The sequence below is a fragment of the Salminus brasiliensis genome, chromosome 4 (assembly GCF_030463535.1).
Source record: "Salminus brasiliensis chromosome 4, fSalBra1.hap2, whole genome shotgun sequence".
Taxonomy (NCBI): Eukaryota; Metazoa; Chordata; class Actinopteri; order Characiformes; family Bryconidae; genus Salminus; species Salminus brasiliensis.
In genome coordinates, this window is record NC_132881.1 from 22,442,679 (window position 1) to 22,464,168 (window position 21,490).

Here is a 21,490-nt window from a genome sequence, read left to right on the forward strand (position 1 = left end):
CAAAATTTGCTGAACGCCAACTCTTCCAAGAGCACTTGGGCAAAGTGTAGTGAATGTTGAGCATTGTGTCTAGGTAATCTAGGTAAACATACTGACTTTTGGGCAGCAGCTTCTGCGATTATTAATGTTGCATTTCCGTTAACCTGAGAACTTCTCTGTCCTTTCAAACATCGTTTTTCAGTGCTAACACTGGACAGTCATGACTTCTTCTAACCAGCTAGCTTGCTGAGGACCTGAACATAAAATGAACTGATGTCTTCAGAGCAGAACAAGTCTATAAGGAGATATAGATGTTAAGAACTGGCAGTTTAGGGGAGCTGTGGAAGGCAAAGCAATATCTAAAGGACCTAGACCTGAACAGATAGAGCTGTTTGTGTGCCATTCAGAAAGGCAAAGCAAGCTCCCCATTTGGCAGCAAAGACCTACAGTAAGGTCTAGCAGACAAAAGAATGGCGGGCAGCTGTTTAACTGTGCAGTGCTGCTTTTACAAATCTGATCTGCATGGAAGAGCCATCAGAAACCTAACCTAACCTGCAAACCTCATCACAAAACTCACGGCTTGAGGTCTGCAAGAGTGTTTTCAGTTTATTGTAAATGTATCAGACTTGGGGAACCTAACAGGGAATTGGCTGCAACTGACTTTTGTTTGTGCTCACAATACAAGTGAACTGTCAAAGGGTCTCTGTTCTCTTTCTGGTCCTCTTCAGCACTGATCTTGGCTGTTGTTTTCAGTTGCACCAGTCCATTAAAATAGACTCACTATAACGCTTGGGCTTTTGTCGCTTGTCTAAGGAACTCTTTGCAAGAGCCCACTGGCATCTGTTTTTACTCCGCTAAGCTCTTAAAGGTTGTGGCAGTGTTTATACGGTAGGCCTTGAGGTTCTTTAACTATCAAGCAAATAGCAAGGTGGACCAGGGCTGTTTTTCAATGTAACAATGCCCAAATCAATCAAACCACAAATAAACCGTACTGAGAAAAAGAATTCTTTGGCCACAGTCACCAACAGGGTGTTTGGGGGCTGGCGGTGGGGGAAGAAGGAGCTGAAAAGAATTAAAGATCTATACTTTGGCGTTGTGTGGTATGTGTGTGTGTGTGTGTGTGTGTATATATATATATATATATATATATATATATATATATATATATATATATATATATATATATATATATATATATATATGTATATATATATATATATTTAGTTTGTCTAGTCCCTGTGGAGAAATATTGCCAACAAAATAGGACTCTCTAGAGCAGATAAACCACGAACCTATTAGCACCATGTCTAATGCCAGGCATTAACTAGAGGGGCATAAAGCTCCTCAGCTTTGAGCAATATGCTCTCTGGAATGATGGTGCTCCATCCAGTACTTTTGAGATGTGTTGAGTAGTTGAGAAGGAGGAGGAGTTGTGATCAACCAACATCCTGACCTTACAAACTCTTCTGCCACTGAATACAATCAAATCCTTACAGTAATGCTCAATAATCTAGTAGAAAACCTTCCCTAGACAGCAGAGACAGGTAAGATACCAGGAACAAAGTTTTTTTTATATATCAAGGGTATGTAAGATACCCTTGATTTCAGAAGAAACAACACATGAGTGAGTGTCCCAATATTTTTTCTCATATCATTCAGAGGTTACAGTGGAAGTCATATAACTTCAGTTATTGGTGCTATTTTTTTTCTATGTAAGGAAATTGTCTTAGTCTCAGACTGGTCAGTGTACGTGACTGCGTTTCAACCAAGACCATGATGACGTGGTCAATAAACATGTCTTTGCTTCACTCTTCTGGCAAATAACTCCCAGGAATGTGTTCTTGCTTATATAAACAGGTTGCAGAGTTTTTAGGGTGCAATGTTCCCAGCTTACCAGGGAAGGGAACCTGACCAGCCTGGGCCTCCTATAACCCTTTCCTGCTTTTCACGTGGTCGTCAGCAAGGCCGACAGCTGAGGCTGAAGAGCAGCTGCTTCCCTTGCAGCTCTGCTGCCTCAGCCTTAAAGAGGACCGACGTTCTGTTCAATTTCGTTTCTACAACCCTTTCAGCAGAGCTTATCATGAAGCAGCTTTGCTGAAATCCAAGTTTAGACCCTAATGATCAAGCTGAGGGGGACTGTGTCAGGACAAACTTCTAAAAGCTTGAAGAAGGAACACTGAGGAGAACCCAAAAAACAAAGGAGTAAACTTCCTTCTCCAGTCCATCCAGACCGGATAGCAGAGTTTTGATGAAAGTGTTGCACAATGAAAGTGTTGATCCGTGAGATTAAACAACGGACAGTGTGAAAATAATGTGGCCTGTCCAGCAGTTCTGATTGGCAGATTGGGGCCAGAGGGACGGGCCATGAGGGTGACTTTGCTACTATGCGGCAGGGAAATGAATTAGCGGCTCTGAATGAGGAACCCTCGCAAGCTGGGAAAGCTGACGAGGGAGATTTGATCTCCGGCCTGCAATTACTGGTGTGTGTGTGTGTGTGTGTGTGTGTGTGTGTGTGTGTGTGTGTGTGTGTGTGTGTGTGTGTGTGTGTGTGTGTGAGAGAGAGAGAGAAGGAGTAAGAGTGAGTGTGAGGGCAAGCATGCTTCTGAGAATTCACACACAGCATTACACATGGCACTTTCATTACTTCAGGCCTCAAAATAAAAACGCTCCATTTGTGCATTTCATACAAGACACTTTACACTAAAAGGACAGGAGCGCACTGCCCACTAGGGGACAAATGTATCAGGGCATACCTCCTTCATCATTGAATTTGGGTGTTTTACTCTGTCACAAAAGCTGTGCCCCAGGCACTTCATGACATGGGTTTCCCTGGCCGAGCAGCTGCATGCAAGCCTTACATCACCGAGCAAACATCTGGGTTGGGTGAATGCCAGGAAAACATTACCTGCCTGACTGCATTGTGTCAACTGTAAAGTTTGGTAGAGGAGGGATAATGCGGTGGGGTGTTTTTCAGACATTGGGCTATAGGCCCCTTAGTTCCAGTGAAGGGAAATCCTAATGCTTAAGCCTACCAAGACATTTTGGACGACTGTACGCTTCCAACTTTGTGGAAATACTTTGGTGAAGGCCTTTTTTCTGTTCCAGCATACTTGTTCCAGCAAGGTCCCTGAAAGCATGGTTGGGTGAAGTCCTGACGATGGCCATTGAGCCAGGCTATCTTTTCCAATATCAGTGTCTGACCTCACAAATGCTGCTTCTGGATTAATGAGCAAAATGTAAGACAGAGATATACTCCAAAATTGTAGAAACTCTTCCCAGAAGAGTTAAAGCTGTTATAGCTGCAAAGGGGGCTGTGGGTTTAGAAGGGGTTGTCATAAAAGCTCCTGTAGGTGTAATAAGTAGTTGCCCCAATACTTTGTTACACACAGCACTGGATCTTTGTTTAGAATAGAGCCCATCACGATCACAGCAACTGTTGTTGCTATTAAATATATTGGAAAGAATGGGTCTGACTGCTAGTTAGCTAGCTAATTAGCCAGATTATTTGTGCAATAGTATGCTAGCCATCTGTAACCTTAGCCCCTATTCATGCTTTTTTTTTTTTTTTTGTACATGAACACACACATATACACTAGTGATCGAACACATATGCCCGGAGTGGTAGGTAGCCATTGCTGCGGCGCCCGTGGAGCAGAGAGGATCAGATTTGGGAAAAATACCGGATTTAGTTCTATAGTCTGGTCATTTTGTCCACTTTTACTGTTCAGCCCTCTTTATTCTGACCGGAGCAGTCCTCTCAGCACACTGAGCCACACTGACCCCCTGCCCACATATCTCTAACCTCTAGTGTACTCTTGTGCACTCTCACTTTTGCCGTCTCGTTCTGTCTCTCTCCCTGAGTCGAAGCTTGAAACAGTAGGATGCCGCAGACGTGGGTGTGAGAAAGAGGTATTAACACCGACTGTCAGACGCAGAAAGAGGCAGATATGGCATGTGCTGGTGTGAAATAGCTGGGCAATCCTGCTTTTTCCCTCCAAGCGCAAAAAGACTCGCCCGTCCAATTACCCAGCACAGCATCGCTATCATTATTAGAGCTCATTGTCTCGCCACACTGCACAGCGGAAGCCTTTTTGTCTCCGAGTCGACGAGCTCTCTATTGCCCACAGATATGAATCTGATTGAATAACTGATGAAACTGCTCTCTGCTTACTTTGTAAGCTTTTGATGGTGCGAATTGTAAGGACAGCTTCTCGGGGGAACACCCCCATATGACATTCATTCATCGTTTTTGTCCGCTTCCTCCTGGTCCGGGCCGCGGTGGGTCTGGAGCCTACCCATATGAAATGAGGTGCTTAATTTATGGAGCTTGATGCAGATAGGCGGAACAGGTATTAATGCATCAGTCGCTCAATAGCCTGGATCTATTGATGTCCCTTTGCCATTGGGAGTCTGTCTGAACTGTCTGCTGTTTAATTAAAAGCAAAGCGTGAGGGTGTAAGCAAAACGTCGCGGAGGAGATTCCGGCAGTCAATAGCCATCTGGCAAGCAGCTCATATCAGAAGTAAACAATAGATGTGCTACTGTGCCATTCACACCTAATCGTAGAAGGGTTTCCCTTGTTTTGAACCCTTTAACATAGTAGAGTAACAGTAAAGGCTTCAGAACTACTAAAAATATATGTGGTGCTGAATATGCAGGGATGAAAATGTGTTAAACGAAACACAAAGCCTATATTGCACATTCTTCAGTGTAAGACTAAATAATACTCATAAAAGTTTATACTTGTACATTTAATTGTGGAAATGCAAGTTAGCTTGTCTTTAGCAATATACATTCCCATAGTAAAGAACCAGGACATGGCAGAAGGCATGCCTTGTGTGTGTTTTGGCTTCTATCCACATGAAGAGGCTGTTTTTGGTTGTTTTTGGCTACATTTGATTTGTCCGAAGAAAAAAGCAAGAACTACTGCATACCCTTAAAAATAAAGCCATGGAAGAACCAATTTTGGTTCTGTAAAGATCCATTTCTGTAAAGGAAATGTGTTCAGTTCTGTTGGTTAAAGCACTGTGGAAGTAACCTGGAACTTGAGCCTGAACTGGATGTACAGCTATATAGAGGATGATCACATTTGGGTTTTACTTTCACCACATAAAAAGCCAGCTGTAGTATACAGTAGGATCCTCCAACAAAAAAGAAAACAATGGATGGAAATTGTCTACGGAATGTGTGTAATGGAAAGCCATACATTTATGTTGCAATTTAGGATGGATTTTTTTACACAATATTGGGAAAAATGGATCTTAACATGCCCTGAGGTGTATGTGAAGCACTGTTTATTATCCATTGTAAAATACATACTTGTAAAATGTCCTTGTAAGCGAGGTTGTACTGTGCTGGAACTGCTAGACAGCCTTCGTTTGCAGATTTGTTTGTCCATATTTGTACCTATTTGTTGTATGTCTCTTTTTTGCCCTAGAGGGAATTGTAAAATCAAAAAAGAAAATGTGCTTGCTTTTTAAACACAGCTGTCAAAACTGGGACAGGACTAAAGGTGCTCTCTATAAAGTGCTCTCTTTGTCAGTGGATTTGCATATGAACATTTTCCCCAAAGCATCTTGTTTCATATTATTTAGATTGAATAACGATCTAATCATTCATCATATATTATAATTTTTTTTTATCAGATTTCCCCCATCATTCTGCACTCAATACCCCATAATGACAACGTGAAAACAGATTTATTAGAAATTCTTTACTCAGTACTTATATGAAGCACCTTTGGCAGTGCTTCTTCTTCAACTTCCAGTCTTCTTTGGTAGGATCCCCTCAAGCTCTGTAAGGGTTAAATGGGGACTGTTGGTTTACAGCATTTTCAGGTCTCTCCAGAGATGTTCAAATGTGTTTAAGTCAAAGCTCTGGCTGGGCCATTCCTTTGTTGCCTTAGCTGTGTGTCTAGGGTCATTGTGCTTGGGGTCACCAGCCTGAGTTATTGAGCGCTCTAGCTCAGGTTTTCATTTAGAATAACTCTGTACTTTGCTCCATTGAACTTTCTCTCAACCCTGACCCAGCAACTAAAAACACCTTCACAGTGTGATGCTGCCACCACTATGCTTCACTGTAGGGATTGTATTGGGCAGGTGATGAACGGTGCCTGGTTTCCTCCAGACATCAGGACTAGAGGAACGTTGTTTCGTTTCACTGTGTACTCTGTATGTAGTTGAAATGACAATAAAACCCACTTGACTTGATTTAAGAATTGAGGCCATCTTGGTTTCACCAGACCAGAGAATTGCAGTATGAGAGTCCTTTAGGTGCTTTTTTTGGTTGTTGTTGTTGTTTTTTGCAAACTCCAGATGTGTGTTTATGTGTCTTTTACTGAGGAGAGGCTTCTCTCTGGCCACTTTGCCATAAAGCACAGATTGGTAGTGCTTGACCTTGACCTAGAAGTTTCTTCTATCTGTACACAGGATCTTTGGAGCTCTGCCAGAGTGACCATTGGGTTGTTGTTCACCTATCTTCTCCCCATCTTCTCCCCCAGTTACTTAGTTTGGTTAGGAGGAGTCCTAGTTGTTCCAGATTTCTTCCATTTACGAATTCTAGAGGCCTCTGCACTCTCAGGTACTTTTAGTGCAACAGATGTTTTTTGTAGCCTTCTCCAGATCTGTGCCTCCACACATTCTCTGAGCTCTACAGGCAGTTGTTTCCTTGTCGGGGCTTGGTTTTTGCTCTGATATGCATTGTCAGCTTTGAGACCTTATATAGACAGATGTGTGTCTTTCCAAATCCTGTCCAATCAACTGATTTTACCACAGGTGGAGTCCAGTCAAGGTGTAGAAACATCTCAAAGATGATCTAGACAAATGAAAGGCCACCAGAGCTAAAATTTCATAGCAAAAGGTCTGAATACTCTATATGCAAAAAGTTATTTCCTTTTTAATACATTTGCAAAAAAGTCTATACTTCCTCAGAACAGAAAATGGATTATTATATTAATTTAATTTAATTTAATTTATTCAACATAAAAAATGTGAAAAAAGTGGAAGGGTTGAAGATTTTATTTTGATTCCAATATCACCTTTTACTGATATGTCAGCAGTAGAGAAAGCTCACCCTAACCCTAGTAAGAAGTGATAAGATCACATGACACCAGAGGCATCGTTCCCACTTGACATTATTTAGTAGCACTCCGGACAGGGGGAAAAAAGAGGGGAAGGAGGAAGAGTGATAAAAGCTGAAGAAAACACAATCCATTATTCATCCAATTGCCACTGCTCCATAATTCATCCTGTTTTGCACAGAATTTTTTCTCTAGCAAATACATAGTGATTGCATAGCTTAAGCAGTTTAACCAGTATTGCTATGGTGTTGCTAGATGGTTGCTGTGGTATTTGGACAGTTGTTATAGTTAGTTCCACAAATGCTAAATACTTTTTAGGTTCTAAAAAAAGTACTCGTGATAATATAAGAGAAATATATTCATATGTATTAGTTTGCTGAAACGTTGTTATTCTAGGTGGCGGGTAGGACATTTGCTATGATGTCCATGGTGCTGCTTGAGTACTTGTGTCGTGGTCACACGTGCTCGAAACGTTTTTGCGTAATCGTATCGCGCATCCTGCCATTCTTTCCTATGGGAAAACAACTGACTTTAAGTGGTTTCTAAGCTGTGTAATAAGTTAACAGACAAGAATTTGGCTGAAAAATAATAACAATAATAATATAGTGATAATGGACTGACATTAAACAGATTTGGACAGACACCATTATTGGAACCATGGGCCAGTTTTTTAAATGTGGAAACTAGAGCTATGTCAGAAGCTGTGCCCTATGGCAACTGTGTACGGACCAAGTCCCACCTTTCAACAAAATGAGCCATTTAGCTTACTGATTACAGTGTGGATAACCACATGCACGCACATGCTTAATGGAACTTTGCCACCCTTCTGCCTAACAGGGCATGTCCGTCACTTTCAAACTAATGTAAGCTCTTTATCGTTTTGTAGTCATCCGTGCACCACACAGATTTCTACTAGCTATCTGATCCGCGTTTGCACTTTGCATGTGCACACATGCAAACGGCACTGCATAAGCAATCTGAAAGTCAGCCTTCCTCAGAGAAAACTTCAGATCAAACAATGCAATGAATTATGGGTATTCCATCTCCGCTAGGGTACATTGTTTGTACACTACATATTGCAGTACATTGTGGAATTGTTACAGTACACTCAATGTTTTTGGACACTATGTAGGGAATAGGGCACAGTTTCGGACACATTAGGACTAAGTTTGCCCAGATTAGCACGAGAAAGAAATGCTTTGCTGATTTCTGTAGGGGTACAATTACAGTTAATTGATTACAATGCTGATACTTTTTAGCCCAGTAATCCAGCATCACCCAGATATTCAATAGTTTAATAAATACAATTTTCACATGTTTTGGAAATATTGATTATCGATCTTTCCACTGCTTTAAGTCTGTTATTTATAGGTTAAGTGCTTCATTGTACTTTGGGTTTGCCATGTTATCCATGATATGTCATTTTCCCTTTAAAAGAATTGTACATTATCGCTTAAACTTTCAAACTAGTACACCTCCCACCCCTAATTCCACTCCTGTGTAGCCTCAGTAGTCCAAGCTCTCCAACTTTGCTCATGATTAATGAAGCATGAGTCGAAACGTAACGACGCTGGCATTTATTTGCAAGCGAAGGAGAATGGAAATGGGTTGGTAATGGCAGATATTAATCAAAGGAACATGTCGGTAATTGCCAGAGTTATTGTTGCAGCTTTAAGATAAAAATGTTTCACTCCTGAGATCTAGGGATAAACTGTGTGTGTGTGTGTGCTTGCTGAGATATGTGTCACGTCAGATGAATTAACCTTCTCTCTGTTGTTCTGTTTCCCTCTCCTTTCTGTCTTTCTCAGACCTAGGTCTGGATCAGTTTGTGGTGAAGCGCTATGATGGCAAGGTAAGCAGTGGGTGTTGTGTATGTGGGCGAATGAGTGGAAACAGAGAGGTTACCTAGCTATTGTGCATCCCAGCAGGATGACGCCAGAAGACATGCCTTTCAAAAGATGCTCCTTATAACACCCACCCCCCCCATCCATTCTCTCTCTTCAGAAACCTGCTCGGGCCGTGGATCCCTCGAGGCGCCTTTCTCTCACCTTCCCTGTCTGCTTTGTTCATGAAACGGCTTAACCCATGCTATTAGCCATACACGTTTTTCTGTACCAATTGGTGACGGACGCGTATTCGTCCTTTTCCCTCTTTCTCACATTCTCTGTTGGTATCACTTAAGGATTCTCGGTGGAGTGTTTTGGAGGTGCTGATCTATTGGAAGTGTCAGTGTTGAGCTGAACAAAGTGGTGTTTTGACCATCTTTAGTCTAGAGTTTTCTGTGTCACTATTTCAGCCACAGGTCTTCACTTTGCTCTTTCTGAATCAATATTCTACACAGTTCTCTTGCCAGAATTGTCTTTTTCATCCTCAATCCAACTCCGAGCTTTTCTGTAGTGTTCCTTTCCATTTGTTTTTGTGGAGTCAATATCACTTTTTTTGAGCGCACAACTTTTTTTTTGCGCTGCAGTAAAAACAACGAAAAAGTTATTTTGCAGTGTTGGATTGCTAACAAAACAGGTTAATATCTCACAGGCACGTTCCACACTGAAGGATTGAGGACACGTTCACATGGTTTAGTCTCGACTGCAGTGATACCTGGACACACCCCCTGTCTGTTAGCATGAGTAAGGGGGAGGACTATAGTCTGTAGAAAAGAGAAGCTGTAGCTGTAATCAGTGGCTGTATGGATAAGCCAGCAGCTTAAGCTCAGCCATGCAAGTGAAGGTTTTTTACCATGCAATGACAGAGTGTGGCATTAAATGGTTGGTTGGGAAACATCAACAAACGTCCCTAAGCACCAACCCAACATTAACCAGAGACCAATTGAGGGGATGTTCAGGTAATGCCTTTTTAAATTCTCTCACGCATTCTCTTCTATTCATTGTTGCCTTTAGAACAACGGCTGTGAAAAGCACTCCTCTGTTCTGCTTTTTTTGACCAATCACTATAGAGCCTTCTCTATAGTCATTCTTCTCATTCAGCTTGGAGAAAAAGTTTGTTTTAACTTTGATTTAACTGAACGTCCAGATCTTTTTAACACTACCACAATCTGAACGTGACCAGACTTTATTTAGTGTTGTATCTGTCCATTTCCAAACGTATATTACTCATCTGCTTTTCCTCCTCTCAAATCTATGTTTTATGTTTAACTACTTCAGTCAGATGTCTCAACCCGCCTCCTATGAAACATGTCTTGCTTCTTATTAAGCAGTAGACATGGCACAGTTCACTTAACAGTCATTCTGTAGTCAGCATTTCAATTACATCCAAGTATAGACATCGCTATATTAGGCAGTAAGTAAACAGTCCGTTCTTGTAGGTCATGTGTTAAAAGTTGGAAAAATGAGTAAGCACTTTAACAAAAGCCAAACTGTGATGGCTCACAGGTTTCATTTTGGTGTACAGTGGTCAGTAATCTAGCAAGGTGCTTTAAGAAAGGGCAACCGGTGAACTGGCGATGGGGTAATGGGCGCCTATCAATGTGATGCATAGAGGCTCCACATCAGAACTTACAGGACTTGAAGGATCCGCTCCTAACATCTTGGTGCCAGAGACCACAGGACACCTTTAGAGGTCTTGTGGAGTCCATGCTTCGAATGGTCAGATCTGTTGTGGCAACACTAGAGGGACCTACTAGGCAGGTGGTGCACGGAATTGTGAGGTGAAGGAGCCTAAAGGAAAATTGTCCACAGTAAAACATCATATATCTCCAAAACATCAACTTTACAGGAGGTGGAAAAATGTAACTTTCAGTAGAAGACAATGTAAAAAGTCCAGTCCCGTAATAATGGCAATGCAGTGTGCTTTTTTTTTTTTTTTTTTTTTTTTACATTTTTTTTTTTAACACAACCGAGCGCATTGAGCCAATTTACGTCATTGTTTAAGCAGAAATTCCAGTGGGCTTACGAGTTCAGAGCACAGGAGTGTTAGCTCACATGTATTTTCCTCATAGAGGAACCTAGCTCAGACCTTCCTAATATGGGCACTGACTACAGAACAATGTCTTCAGAGGTCTGGGACAGCCATAAACATAAGCTGTACAAAATCAAGGCTAAATTTCATTACCGAAGGATAAGTCATTAATCAGCGCTTTCTTTTGTCTTAATAAACTCTAAGAAGACTAATGCACTCATTTTCTGCCAGCCTCATGGATCTTGCTGTCCACAGCATTTGCTGATCAAAAACTGTTTAAAGTCAGAGAGTCCGTACATGTGAATGGCTGGACACCATCAGGTTCAGACAGTGAAGTCTAGTGGAGTATGTTGTCTGTTAAGAAGCATTGTCCAGCAAGACACCACAGACTGGTTTGGGTTAGAAATGAGGACGCTTGTTTTCCTCTGGTTCCTGCACTCAGAAAGAAGACTAATGCAGGGCTTTTCCTTCTTTTCCCTCTCTTCAGGGACATTAGCTGTGGGAGGCAGTCAGTGTAGACACAAGTGGAGATGGAGTGGCGCTTTATTAAGTGGACCTTGAACAGTGGACTCATCTATTGGGCAGCATTGGGCCTGCCTGAGCCGCCCACCCACTGATTGGCTTGCGAGAAAGATAGGATGAGACACCATAAATCAACCCTGTTAAACATGTTAAACCTTTATGGTTAACCTGGCCTGACCTAATCTTCTTGTCTTGTGGGATATCTGGTGTTGGCATATCTATCTGGAACACGCACACACTCACGGACTTGCTAAAAGCAGACTTTTCTAAGTTAATAATAATAATAATAATAATAATAATGAGATGTTAGCAATTCTTATAGTGTATCTAGGTCTTATCATACAATTTATAGACATTACCTTGTTTTTTGCCCATTTGGCTTTTCATAGTTACCTGATTAAGCTCAGTTACTTAATTTAAACAAGGACATTGAGTGTCTAGATATGAAGCATCAACAGCTATTTGAATTCTAATATCGTATATTATAATAATAGCGTCTCCAGTCATTTATTAGGTTGCATCAAAAATATAGATTGATTGAAATACATGCTCAGTTATTAAACAATATGTAGTAGGGATGCACTGATCCAGTATACTAGATTGGCATGGATGAATATACTGGGCAGGCGCGACTGATCCACATACCGTACCGTTGCCTAGTCATGGTTGTTTTAACATTGTAACTATGCAATTTTATGAGCCTCCTGGAACAGTATTGTTTACTTTGCTGCTATGAAACACAAGTGTCTTCATGGGGAGCTGTCACGTTGGGCTGTTTAGTAAGATCAGGAGGTGCTGTGTCATGCTAGAGCTTTGAAAAACATTGGCTTTATTGGGCGAAATCCCACCACCCAGTGATGTCTTTTGGTCCTGTATCAAACAGATTAAGTACTCATCTCCCAAGAATCATGAAGAATAATGGCATGAACTGCACAGTCTATCCATTCCCCTTCACAGCAGTCTATATGCTTCCATATCGGAATCTGGTATCTAGAAAGACCAAAGGTTGGATCAGAGCATCGCTTACAATCAGTTTACTATTTGATTGCCATGTGTTTTTTAGAGTTGTTCTAAAGTTTCACATGAGGTCATTACATAGCATATCATAGTATAGCATAATTAATGGACCAATAGAAATGCTCTAAAATGATTTGTCCTGTAAATGTGCCGTTGTGGAGATATTAGGTTTTTGCGTGAGAGAAGATATGTTTTAAAGTGTTTTTAAAGGCTTCCTGAATTACTTATTTCCAGCAAGTGTTATGGTATCGCTGAATCTTTAGTCGACTAATTGCCTGTCAGCACGATTAGCAGCAGTTTACTCCATTAATACTGGAATTAAAAGGCAATTTCTAATTTGGGTCCTTTGTAACATGGACTTCTTATCATGAACAATTCAAAATAATGTTTTCAATTTTGTAATATTCAGTTAAACTCGTGCAGTCGAGGCAAAATGTAGGAAAAATAGGGTCAAACTAAGTGTTCAAACATTGTCAGTAAACAAGAGCTAGAAGTGGGTGTTCTTCATGTAGAATCGTACAGTACTGTAAGAACAATCGCCCCTTTTAATCCTATTAAATTAGTTCATTAAATCATAGAATTTCAACTATTTCAACTGATCATTTTAAAGGCTGAACTATTAAAGCAGTCATAAGGTGAAGAAAATATTTCAGAACTTAATTTTTGGAGAATGCCAATTGTTCTTAGAATCTGTCTTAAGTGAAAAGTTAGTCTTGTGAATCCAGCCTCTGGTGGAAATAACTAGACGTTGCAAAGTTGTCCGCTGAGTGAACAGGCTTTCCTATATGGCCTTTGGTCTCTGTGGCACTCTTTCAGTGCTAATTTCCTGCTGGAAGACTCTCTGAAATATGAAGAGTGGAGCGGACGTCTGACTGACCGCTTCATAATGAGAAACATGAGAAGTGAAAGGGAAAGGGAAAGGTGGGAAATGGATATGTGCTGTTATTCCCCTCTTCATCAGGTAAAGGTGAGAGAAAGGTGCCTCGACACGGTTTCACATAGGAAGAGCCTATGATGAGGACAGCTCAGCAGAGCCACCTCCGTGTGACTGCGTCTCTCTTCCATTTTACTTAGCTCCAGTCTCTCCTTGTCTTCTCTCCTGTTCCACTCTGCCTTTGAGATTCTTATTCTTCACACCAGATCATCATGTCTTCCTTATTTTGAACAGGAGAAACCGGTCTGGTGTTGTTAGACAGGTAGGCTTTCAGAGGAGCTGGGGATTTATGACCTTTCTCTCCTCTCAGGCAAAAGCTTATCTACATTCTGTCTGGTCGAGATATTTCCCTCCCAAATTTCCACCCCAAAGAGGTTTTGCATTGCAGCTTCTCTCTCCTACTCTCTCTCTATATCTCTCTAGTATTTGCTCGCTTTCTCTTGCTATCTCTTTTTCTTCTGTTCCTCTCTTCCTCTCCCTCATTCCCTGAAGCTTCACGCCTGCTGCTCGACTTCAGATGTGGAGCACTGGCTCCTCTTCTTCATTTTCATCCCTCCTTCCCTCCATTCTGCTTTGCTTTGTTTTTTGTTTTCTTAAGCCTCCAACCTGACTACTGAATCTGTCTCTCTCTCTCTCTCTCTCTCTCTCTCTCTCTCTCTTTCTCACCCCCCTATATAACCCTTCTTCCTCTCTCATTCCTTCATTCTCCATTCTTTATGCAAACCTCTCCCCTTTTCCCACCCCTTTTTCCCACTCCTGTCTTCTCCTTCATACTTTGTGTCTTTCTGTGCTTATCCCATACTTCCCTCTCTCACTACTTTCAGTATGTTCTCCCTCTCTCTCCCTCTCAAACTCAGTCGCACTCTCACTGTCGCCGCATCATGCTCTCCCCTTTCTTTCATTCTCTTTTTCTCCTTCTTTTTCCACTCCCTCACTCCCCAAAGGTTCATGTCTGGCTTCAGATGTCGAGCACTGGCTCCTCTATTTCATTTCCACTCATCCTACCCTCCCACCCTCTCTCGCATTGCACCTCATTTGATTTCTCCAGCTTTCTGTCTGTCTGTCTGCCTCTCAGAATCTCTGTACCTCTCTCGCTCTCTCTTTTTCTCTCTGTCAGTACTTTAAATACATATCCTCTCTCTCTTTTATCAATAAGTTCCACATATCCTCCCATTCACTCTCTCTCACTCTTTTCTCTTTCTTTATCTCTCCCTCTCTCCGTACATTTAGTTCATCCTCTCTCCCCCTCTCTCATGTCCCAGTACTCTTTAATGTCGGAGTGTGGATAATGGGGGGCTGTAATGAAATTGCTGTATTAGTAGCGGTGTAGCGGGCCGTGCTTTATGAATGTGCTGCGGCCTTGTTTTAACCTTTTCATCTCTCACTTAACAGCTTTTTTACAGCTCTGCAGGTCTGAGCAAGGCTGGGATTGAGCATCATAAGGAGTCCGTCTGTGTGTGTCTGTGTTTGTGTGAGGGTGTGTGTGTGTGTGTGTGTGTGTGTGTGTGTGTGTGTGTGTGTGTGTGTGTGTGAGAGAGAGCACTATCCAAAATGTGTTCAACCCTGTAATAATCTTTGCAGCTTTGTGCAAATGCAGTGTATGTTTACCTCCAGTGTGTACCTGTATTAACATGTAAGTGCATTCTCACTTGTGCTCTATCTGTCTTTCTAACCCTTAGAAGCTTCAAAGGCTCTTGATATATGAAATATTTCTCCACAAGAGATGCTTTTATGATTTGTATATGCTTAGTTATTATTGTCTGTACGGGACGGGAGCGCCAGTTATCGGAATGCCGCCGCCCACCGCTATGCAATAGAGGTAAAATACCCTCGATTTAAGGATACTGTAGTTGCGGCCACCAATGGGAGCGCCACTAGGTAATACAGGGAAAATACCCTCTATTTGGTTATATATTGTGGCTTTTATTAATTGAATTTGGTTATAAATTGTTGAGTTACAGACGCAGCAAAACTGCAAACCACTTTGGGATGCACTAGCCAGGTTTGGAACAGCAAGAGTTACATTTATCGGCATGAAATGGAGCTTTGTTAGATAACTCCCTTGTTTTAACAACATGCTACACGGTGCAAGTAATGAGTCGTTACTTGGTTACAGGCAAACAGGACGAACTGATCTTTCCAGAGATTTACATTAGCCAATTACATTGCACAAGTTTGGTAAAATGACATAACAGTGGTAAAATGACCTTATTAGTATTTGGGTAATACAAAAACCCTGCAGAAGAGTCTAGGAGTAGTCTTCTAAGGGTTAACACACACACCATTGCCTCATTGTTCTTATAGGCTTCTATCTGTTGTGAATCTCTCTCTCTCTCTATCTCTCTCTCTCTCTCTCTCTCTCTATCTCTGTCTGAGCATTCTCACAGTTGTTTATTAACATGATGTTGTAATGTTTTGCTGTTGTCCTGTTGTACTGGTATTATCTTGTGCTCTCGCATCTCTCTCTCTCTCTCTCTCTCTCTCTCTCTATCTCTACATCCACGTAACCAAAATAAAACCCTCCATTCTCTCTCCTCCTTGTCTCTCCATTCTCTCATCCCTCCATTCTCCATCCTTCTTGTTGGCCCCTCCCTTTTCCCCCCAACCTGCCTCTTATGCCCATCCCTCTATGCAGGACTTCTGGCAGGTATGGGGCGTAATGCTGAGCTGCATGGGTGTGCGCACGGGGTGGGGCGCGCGTGCGCGTGTGTAGTGTGTATGTGTATGCGTGACTTGAGCGCCATTGCACTAAAGAACTACTTCTCTCTACTTTGGTCTCTTACTCTGTCTGGACTCTCTCTCTTTTCTTCACTGTCTCACTCTTTTTCTTTCTCTTCGGAGTTGCCAGGGGTTCAGTGGAAGGTGGTCTCTCCGCGCCTGAGCAAGCATTTAACCTGAGCTGCCCACGCTTTGGTGCCATGCAGGAGCCTGGCCAAACAGTGCATTAAAAAGTGTATAAATTTCATTAAGAATCATTGGATCGGTAATAAAACACACCTCGGCCTCCACGGTGGCTAGCGCGGCGCGAGCTGAGGAGAATTTTGGACTCAGCAGAAAAAAAGAAGAGACGCGAGTAGCGAAGTTACTGACTGTGCACCTTTTCCCGGCTGGCATAGCAAGAAAAAGAGAGAGACAGGCCGACGCAGACGGAGAGTGCTTTTATAGTCAGTCGGCTGGGGCTGGAGCTGTGATGGTATTTTCCACACTGTGACTCAGCTCTCGGCTACTTATGATCGAATACAGGCGTGCAAGGAGTGGAACTTACAATATAATTAGTGATTTCCTGTCTTGCTCGATTACCAAAAAAAAACGAGACAGGCTCTTTACTGATCAGGAGAAATTCCCTGCACCAGCACCTAGGATAATGATGGTGCTGAAATTATTAATTGCACATTAGTTGTAGATGATAGCTGGGTCTTAAATTGAAGATGCCTTGCCGTCTTTGCTGTCTCTTAAGTCAGTTCCTTAGAAGGCAGTTTAGTGAAGAAAGTCTCTAACGAGATCGCAAAGGATATTCTGCTATGTCCTAATGTTGCCAAGCCGTCAACAGCCCACTGAAGGCTAAGAAGGCTATGATGGCTATGAGACTGTCCATGGCTGGGGGTCTTCCTGCCTCAGAGTGCATGTCTGCGTAGGCAGGGTTTGTAACAGTGTAAACACTGTTAAAGAGAACCCTGTGTTTTAAGCCTCAACATGATGTCCAGTACCATTCAAATATGTCTTGTAAAGCAAGCAATGATAAATAATGTTTTTTTTCTATTCAGATTATTAATCATATCATTAATATCATTCTTGTGGTACTAGACATGTGCACTTAAATGTAAAGGCAAATGAATTACGTAACTATCAGAATAGCTTTTCTAAAAATTTGCAGAGTACAGTTCTCTCCTGCATCCCTGAATGAAAAGCAGGCAAGAAAAACTCTCAGAAAGGCCAGCTGAACCCAACGCCGACCAAACACACAAACCGAACGCGTTGAGCAGAGCTCCCTTTTATTATACAATGTCAACAGAGGCCAGTCCCCCCCCGCCCACACACGAGCACACCTGAAGCTTAGCTTACACATGTGCGCTCAGGCTTGTTGCTGAGCACAATGTAGCAGGAGGCCAGCAGCTGGCCGTCCCTTTTGAATTATTAAAGGCACAGACTCTCCCCTTTATACACATAAGTGTGTGTATGTGTGTGTGTATGTGCGTGCCTCCTTTTTGTACGCAGGGTGTGTGAGTGAGAGTGCATGGGCCTATATGAATAATTCAACATGGTCAGAGGCTCAGCTTAGTGATCAGTCAGCGGCTTTGGACTGTACATTGGCGTTCAAGTCTGCAGCCACACACGGTCAGCTGCACTCGCACACACATTTTAAGACGTAAAGCAGGTGTGTTTGACTGCCCCAGGCCAGAGAATTCTGCTGGCTGACCTCGGGACAACTCTGAGCTGTCTAAACCTTTTGCTCTCTTTTTTTTTTCTTTTTTTTTTTTTTTTTTTTTTAAATTTATTTATTTTTTTTTTTCCTCTCTCACTCTCTCTCTCTTTCACTCTCTCTGAAGCAGAGGCCTCTGCCTGTGCTTTAGTGGTGTACTGTAGCTTTCTCTCTCTCTCTCTCTTTCTCTCTCTCGCTTTCTTTCTTGCTCTCTCTTTCTTTCCCTTTTGTTCTCTCCCTCTTTACTCTTTCTCTGCGTGTGCATGCCCTGCCGAATGCCTGTGACTGACCGCTGGATAGTCTCTGCCGATTGGAGGCAGAGTCTGCACCCTGTGGCACCACAGTCAACCCTGGACCCAGGAAACTCACTCTATCCGTCCTCATTTCCTCACTGGGCCTCAGATGGACATTAAAAAGCATGAGCACAGTGCACCCAGCATGCTATGGAAGTGTAGTGTCGTGCGTTTTGTTTTTACGCTGCGCTTCCTGTTAGAGCTGCAACAATTAGTCAGCAAAGGCAATTCATCATCAGTGATGTTAATAATGGAAAAACGCTGACACGCCAAAGCATTTTTTACTTAAATATTCTTTATAATGCAATTGAATGCTAATGTGACACACATCCAACCTTCAGTATTGTTTTATGACAAGCCCTTGTTAACTTGGCTCATTTAGCGCACATGATCCCTTTAGAGCTGGTCGTATATTTTAGTGGGGCGGGGAGAAGGCTAGGTAGACTCTGGCTAAAGGAGATCCCTGTACACAGTTATGGGATAGTCACGCAAAATGTAAACAAGCTCTTGGAAAGCAATGGATCAGATTGGTTAGCGTGAATGTAGACCTCAGAAGCAGAACTTGCTCAAACTTCTCTGTTCAAGCCTGGAACAAAATATGGACAGAGCTGATCATAAGAAACACATGGAAAAAGGTCCTCAGCCCTAGTCCTGGAAGTCCAGTGTCCTGAAAGTTTAGATTTGAGTTTTTTCCCTCCTCCCGGCACACCCGATCGAACTAATCAACTCATTATCAAGTCCGTAATGAGCTGAAGTGGGTGTGCCAGAGCAGGAGAAAAACTGGACCAGGCTTGTGGACCAGTGCTTTAGTGTAGTGTACACTCACTGAGCACTTTATTAGGAAGACCTGTACATCAGCCTTGTTGATGAGAGCTCACTAGGACTATAGCAAAGCCTAGTGCCGTTGCATTCCTGTGTACAAATAGACATCAGCCCTCTTCAGCTTTGTGTTGCCGCTAGCATAACGTAGGTGCTGTGTGTTTCTGAGTCAGGTTGGCGAGGGCTTGTTTAAAATGGGGGCGGTCATGACAGCAATCTGGCACCTATTGTTTCGAGAGCGAGAGGAATCCTTAGCTTTGCACGATGGCCGTGGCGTAACGCTACCGTCAGTAATGAAAGTCTAGCCAACAGAAGTAACGATTAGTTGCAGCCCTAATTTCCATCATTCCTGCGGTCACACGGCACTGTGATGTCACAGCCTCTGCCTAGTGTCAGGTGACCTAGGTAGACGGGTGGCGGTCAAAAGCGAGCGGAATGCTGATGGGGCTGCTGCCATGGAAACCAGCCTGATGTCTTGTGGCTGACTTTGCCGACCTCGTTTTGGACTTTTGGGTTCTGTAGGAGCCTTGCAGTGACGGCTGGGGGTTTTGGCATCTGTCTCTCGCCCACACACACACACACACACACACACACACACACACACACACACACACACACACACTTACAGTCACACTGCTCCCTCACTGTTTCCCCTGTAGCTGTTTGTTCTCTCTGACTATAAACTTGTGATAATTGGTGCATGTGTCAGTCTGTTCTGTGAACTATGAAATTCTGCTTTCAGGTTTACAGCTTTTTGGTTTTATAAACTGCATCCCCCCATACACACACACACACACACACACACACACACACACCACACACACACAGACTGGAACGTGAAAGAACACAGTTTGCATTCAGGTTGCTGCAGCTAAGGCTGGAGTATTGAATTAGTTTTGTGAATGTGAGGTGTGTGTGTGTGTGTGTGTGTGTGTGTGTGTGAGAGAGAGAGAGAGAGAGCGAGAGCTTATTGTTAATGACATTGATAATAAAGTAGTGGGTACAGAAGGTGGGGAAGGTGACCTTTTCGGAAGTCACTGATGTGGGATATTGAGTTCTGTCTGCTAGTGTGTGTGTGTGTGTGTGTGTGTGTGTGTGTGTGTGTGTGTGTGTGTGTGGAAAGTGTGTGTGTGTGGGGGGGGGGGGGTAATACTTTTGTCAGATTAGTTTTGGAAATTAAGTAATAAACTATTAAATAATAGAATTTATGCCGTTCAGCTGTATAGATACTTTTTCTGGACTGTCATCTAGACTATACTACTCTCTCCCTCTCTCTCTCTCTCTCTCTCTCTCTCTCTGTAACTGTCTGTAACCAGTTCTTACTTTATAACTCACTTATCCCAAGGTGACTTATCTCAAGTTCTCTTGACTCTTCAACTTCAACCTTTACATTCATTCTTTTTTTTCTTTTTTTTTTTTTTTTTTAAGGACCAACCTGACCGCTAGTACCTGACACACACACTTGACACACACATGCACACATGCACACACCGCTTGTTCTGCTTGGGAAGGCAACAAAGTTATGTCAATCAAACTAAGTTATGTTAATGTTCAGGAGCCCAGAGTGTGTGCATAAACAGGGAAATTTCCAGAAATTGTAGCTAATGGATCAGTAATGACTGGATGATAATAAAAAAATGGAAAGTCTTCCCTGCACAGTACAGGCAGTTACTCCAACAAAAGGAGGTTAAACACTCTTTTAAATACCCTTGATTTCAGGAAAAAACAATGAATGAACAGGTGTCCCATTACTTTTGTCCTTTTAAAAACACCCTCAGTCAAGCTACACCTCTCCACCACACTGTTTGTGTCTGTAGTAAGAGGCATGTGAGGTAAATCTGTCCCGTTATTTTTCCAGTGTAGGTTTTTGCAGCGTTCCGACAAACAGATTATTCACTATTCGAAGTTGGAAAAGTGTTTTAATAGCTTATTTCACCAGCTTTTTGTGAGACACACAGATTTTGATGACTAATCCTCTGTGCGCAACAGTTGTTGGTTTGATTCCCTAACTCAAGGGACAAACTCTATCTCTATCTTATTTTGTATGTAAGACACTCACAGATGGTGTGTGTGTGTGTGTGTGTGTGTGTGTGTGTGTGTGTGTGTGTATTTGGGATGGTGCCATTGCCGCATACGTTTTTGCTCAGGCCAATGCAGATGAGAGTAAGAAGGATGTTGTAGTCAGACTCACATACACACACACATGCTGTTCCTGCCTATCTGTAGTGCTGATAATCAGTAATGAGGCAGCTAGATCACAGCACTGCAGCGCACTGTGAATTACCAGTGTCTGCTCACCACACACACACACACACGTACACATACACACGTATACCTCTCCAGGGCCTCAAATGCTCCTTGGGCAAAAGGACTGTGGAGATCTCCTTGCATTTGCCAGTGGTTCTGAACAGCATGAAGCCCTGAAGCAAGCCCAGTAGTCTAGTAGAGACCGAAATTGATGCAGTGTGAGCCAGAGACGGGCAGGAATCCCCATCCAGCCTTCACACACACAC

At 42.5% G+C, this 21,490-nt stretch overlaps 1 protein-coding gene across 1 annotated transcript in view; it reads left to right on the forward strand.

The window, feature by feature from the left end:
- Positions 1-21,490, forward strand: part of micu1 (mitochondrial calcium uptake 1) — an 83,909-nt gene that overhangs the window by 32,012 nt on the left and 30,407 nt on the right. The window contains exon 5 of the mRNA XM_072677622.1: positions 8,866-8,909. Coding sequence (XP_072533723.1) covers positions 8,866-8,909 — 44 coding nt within the window. The remainder of the gene's footprint in view (positions 1-8,865; positions 8,910-21,490) is intronic.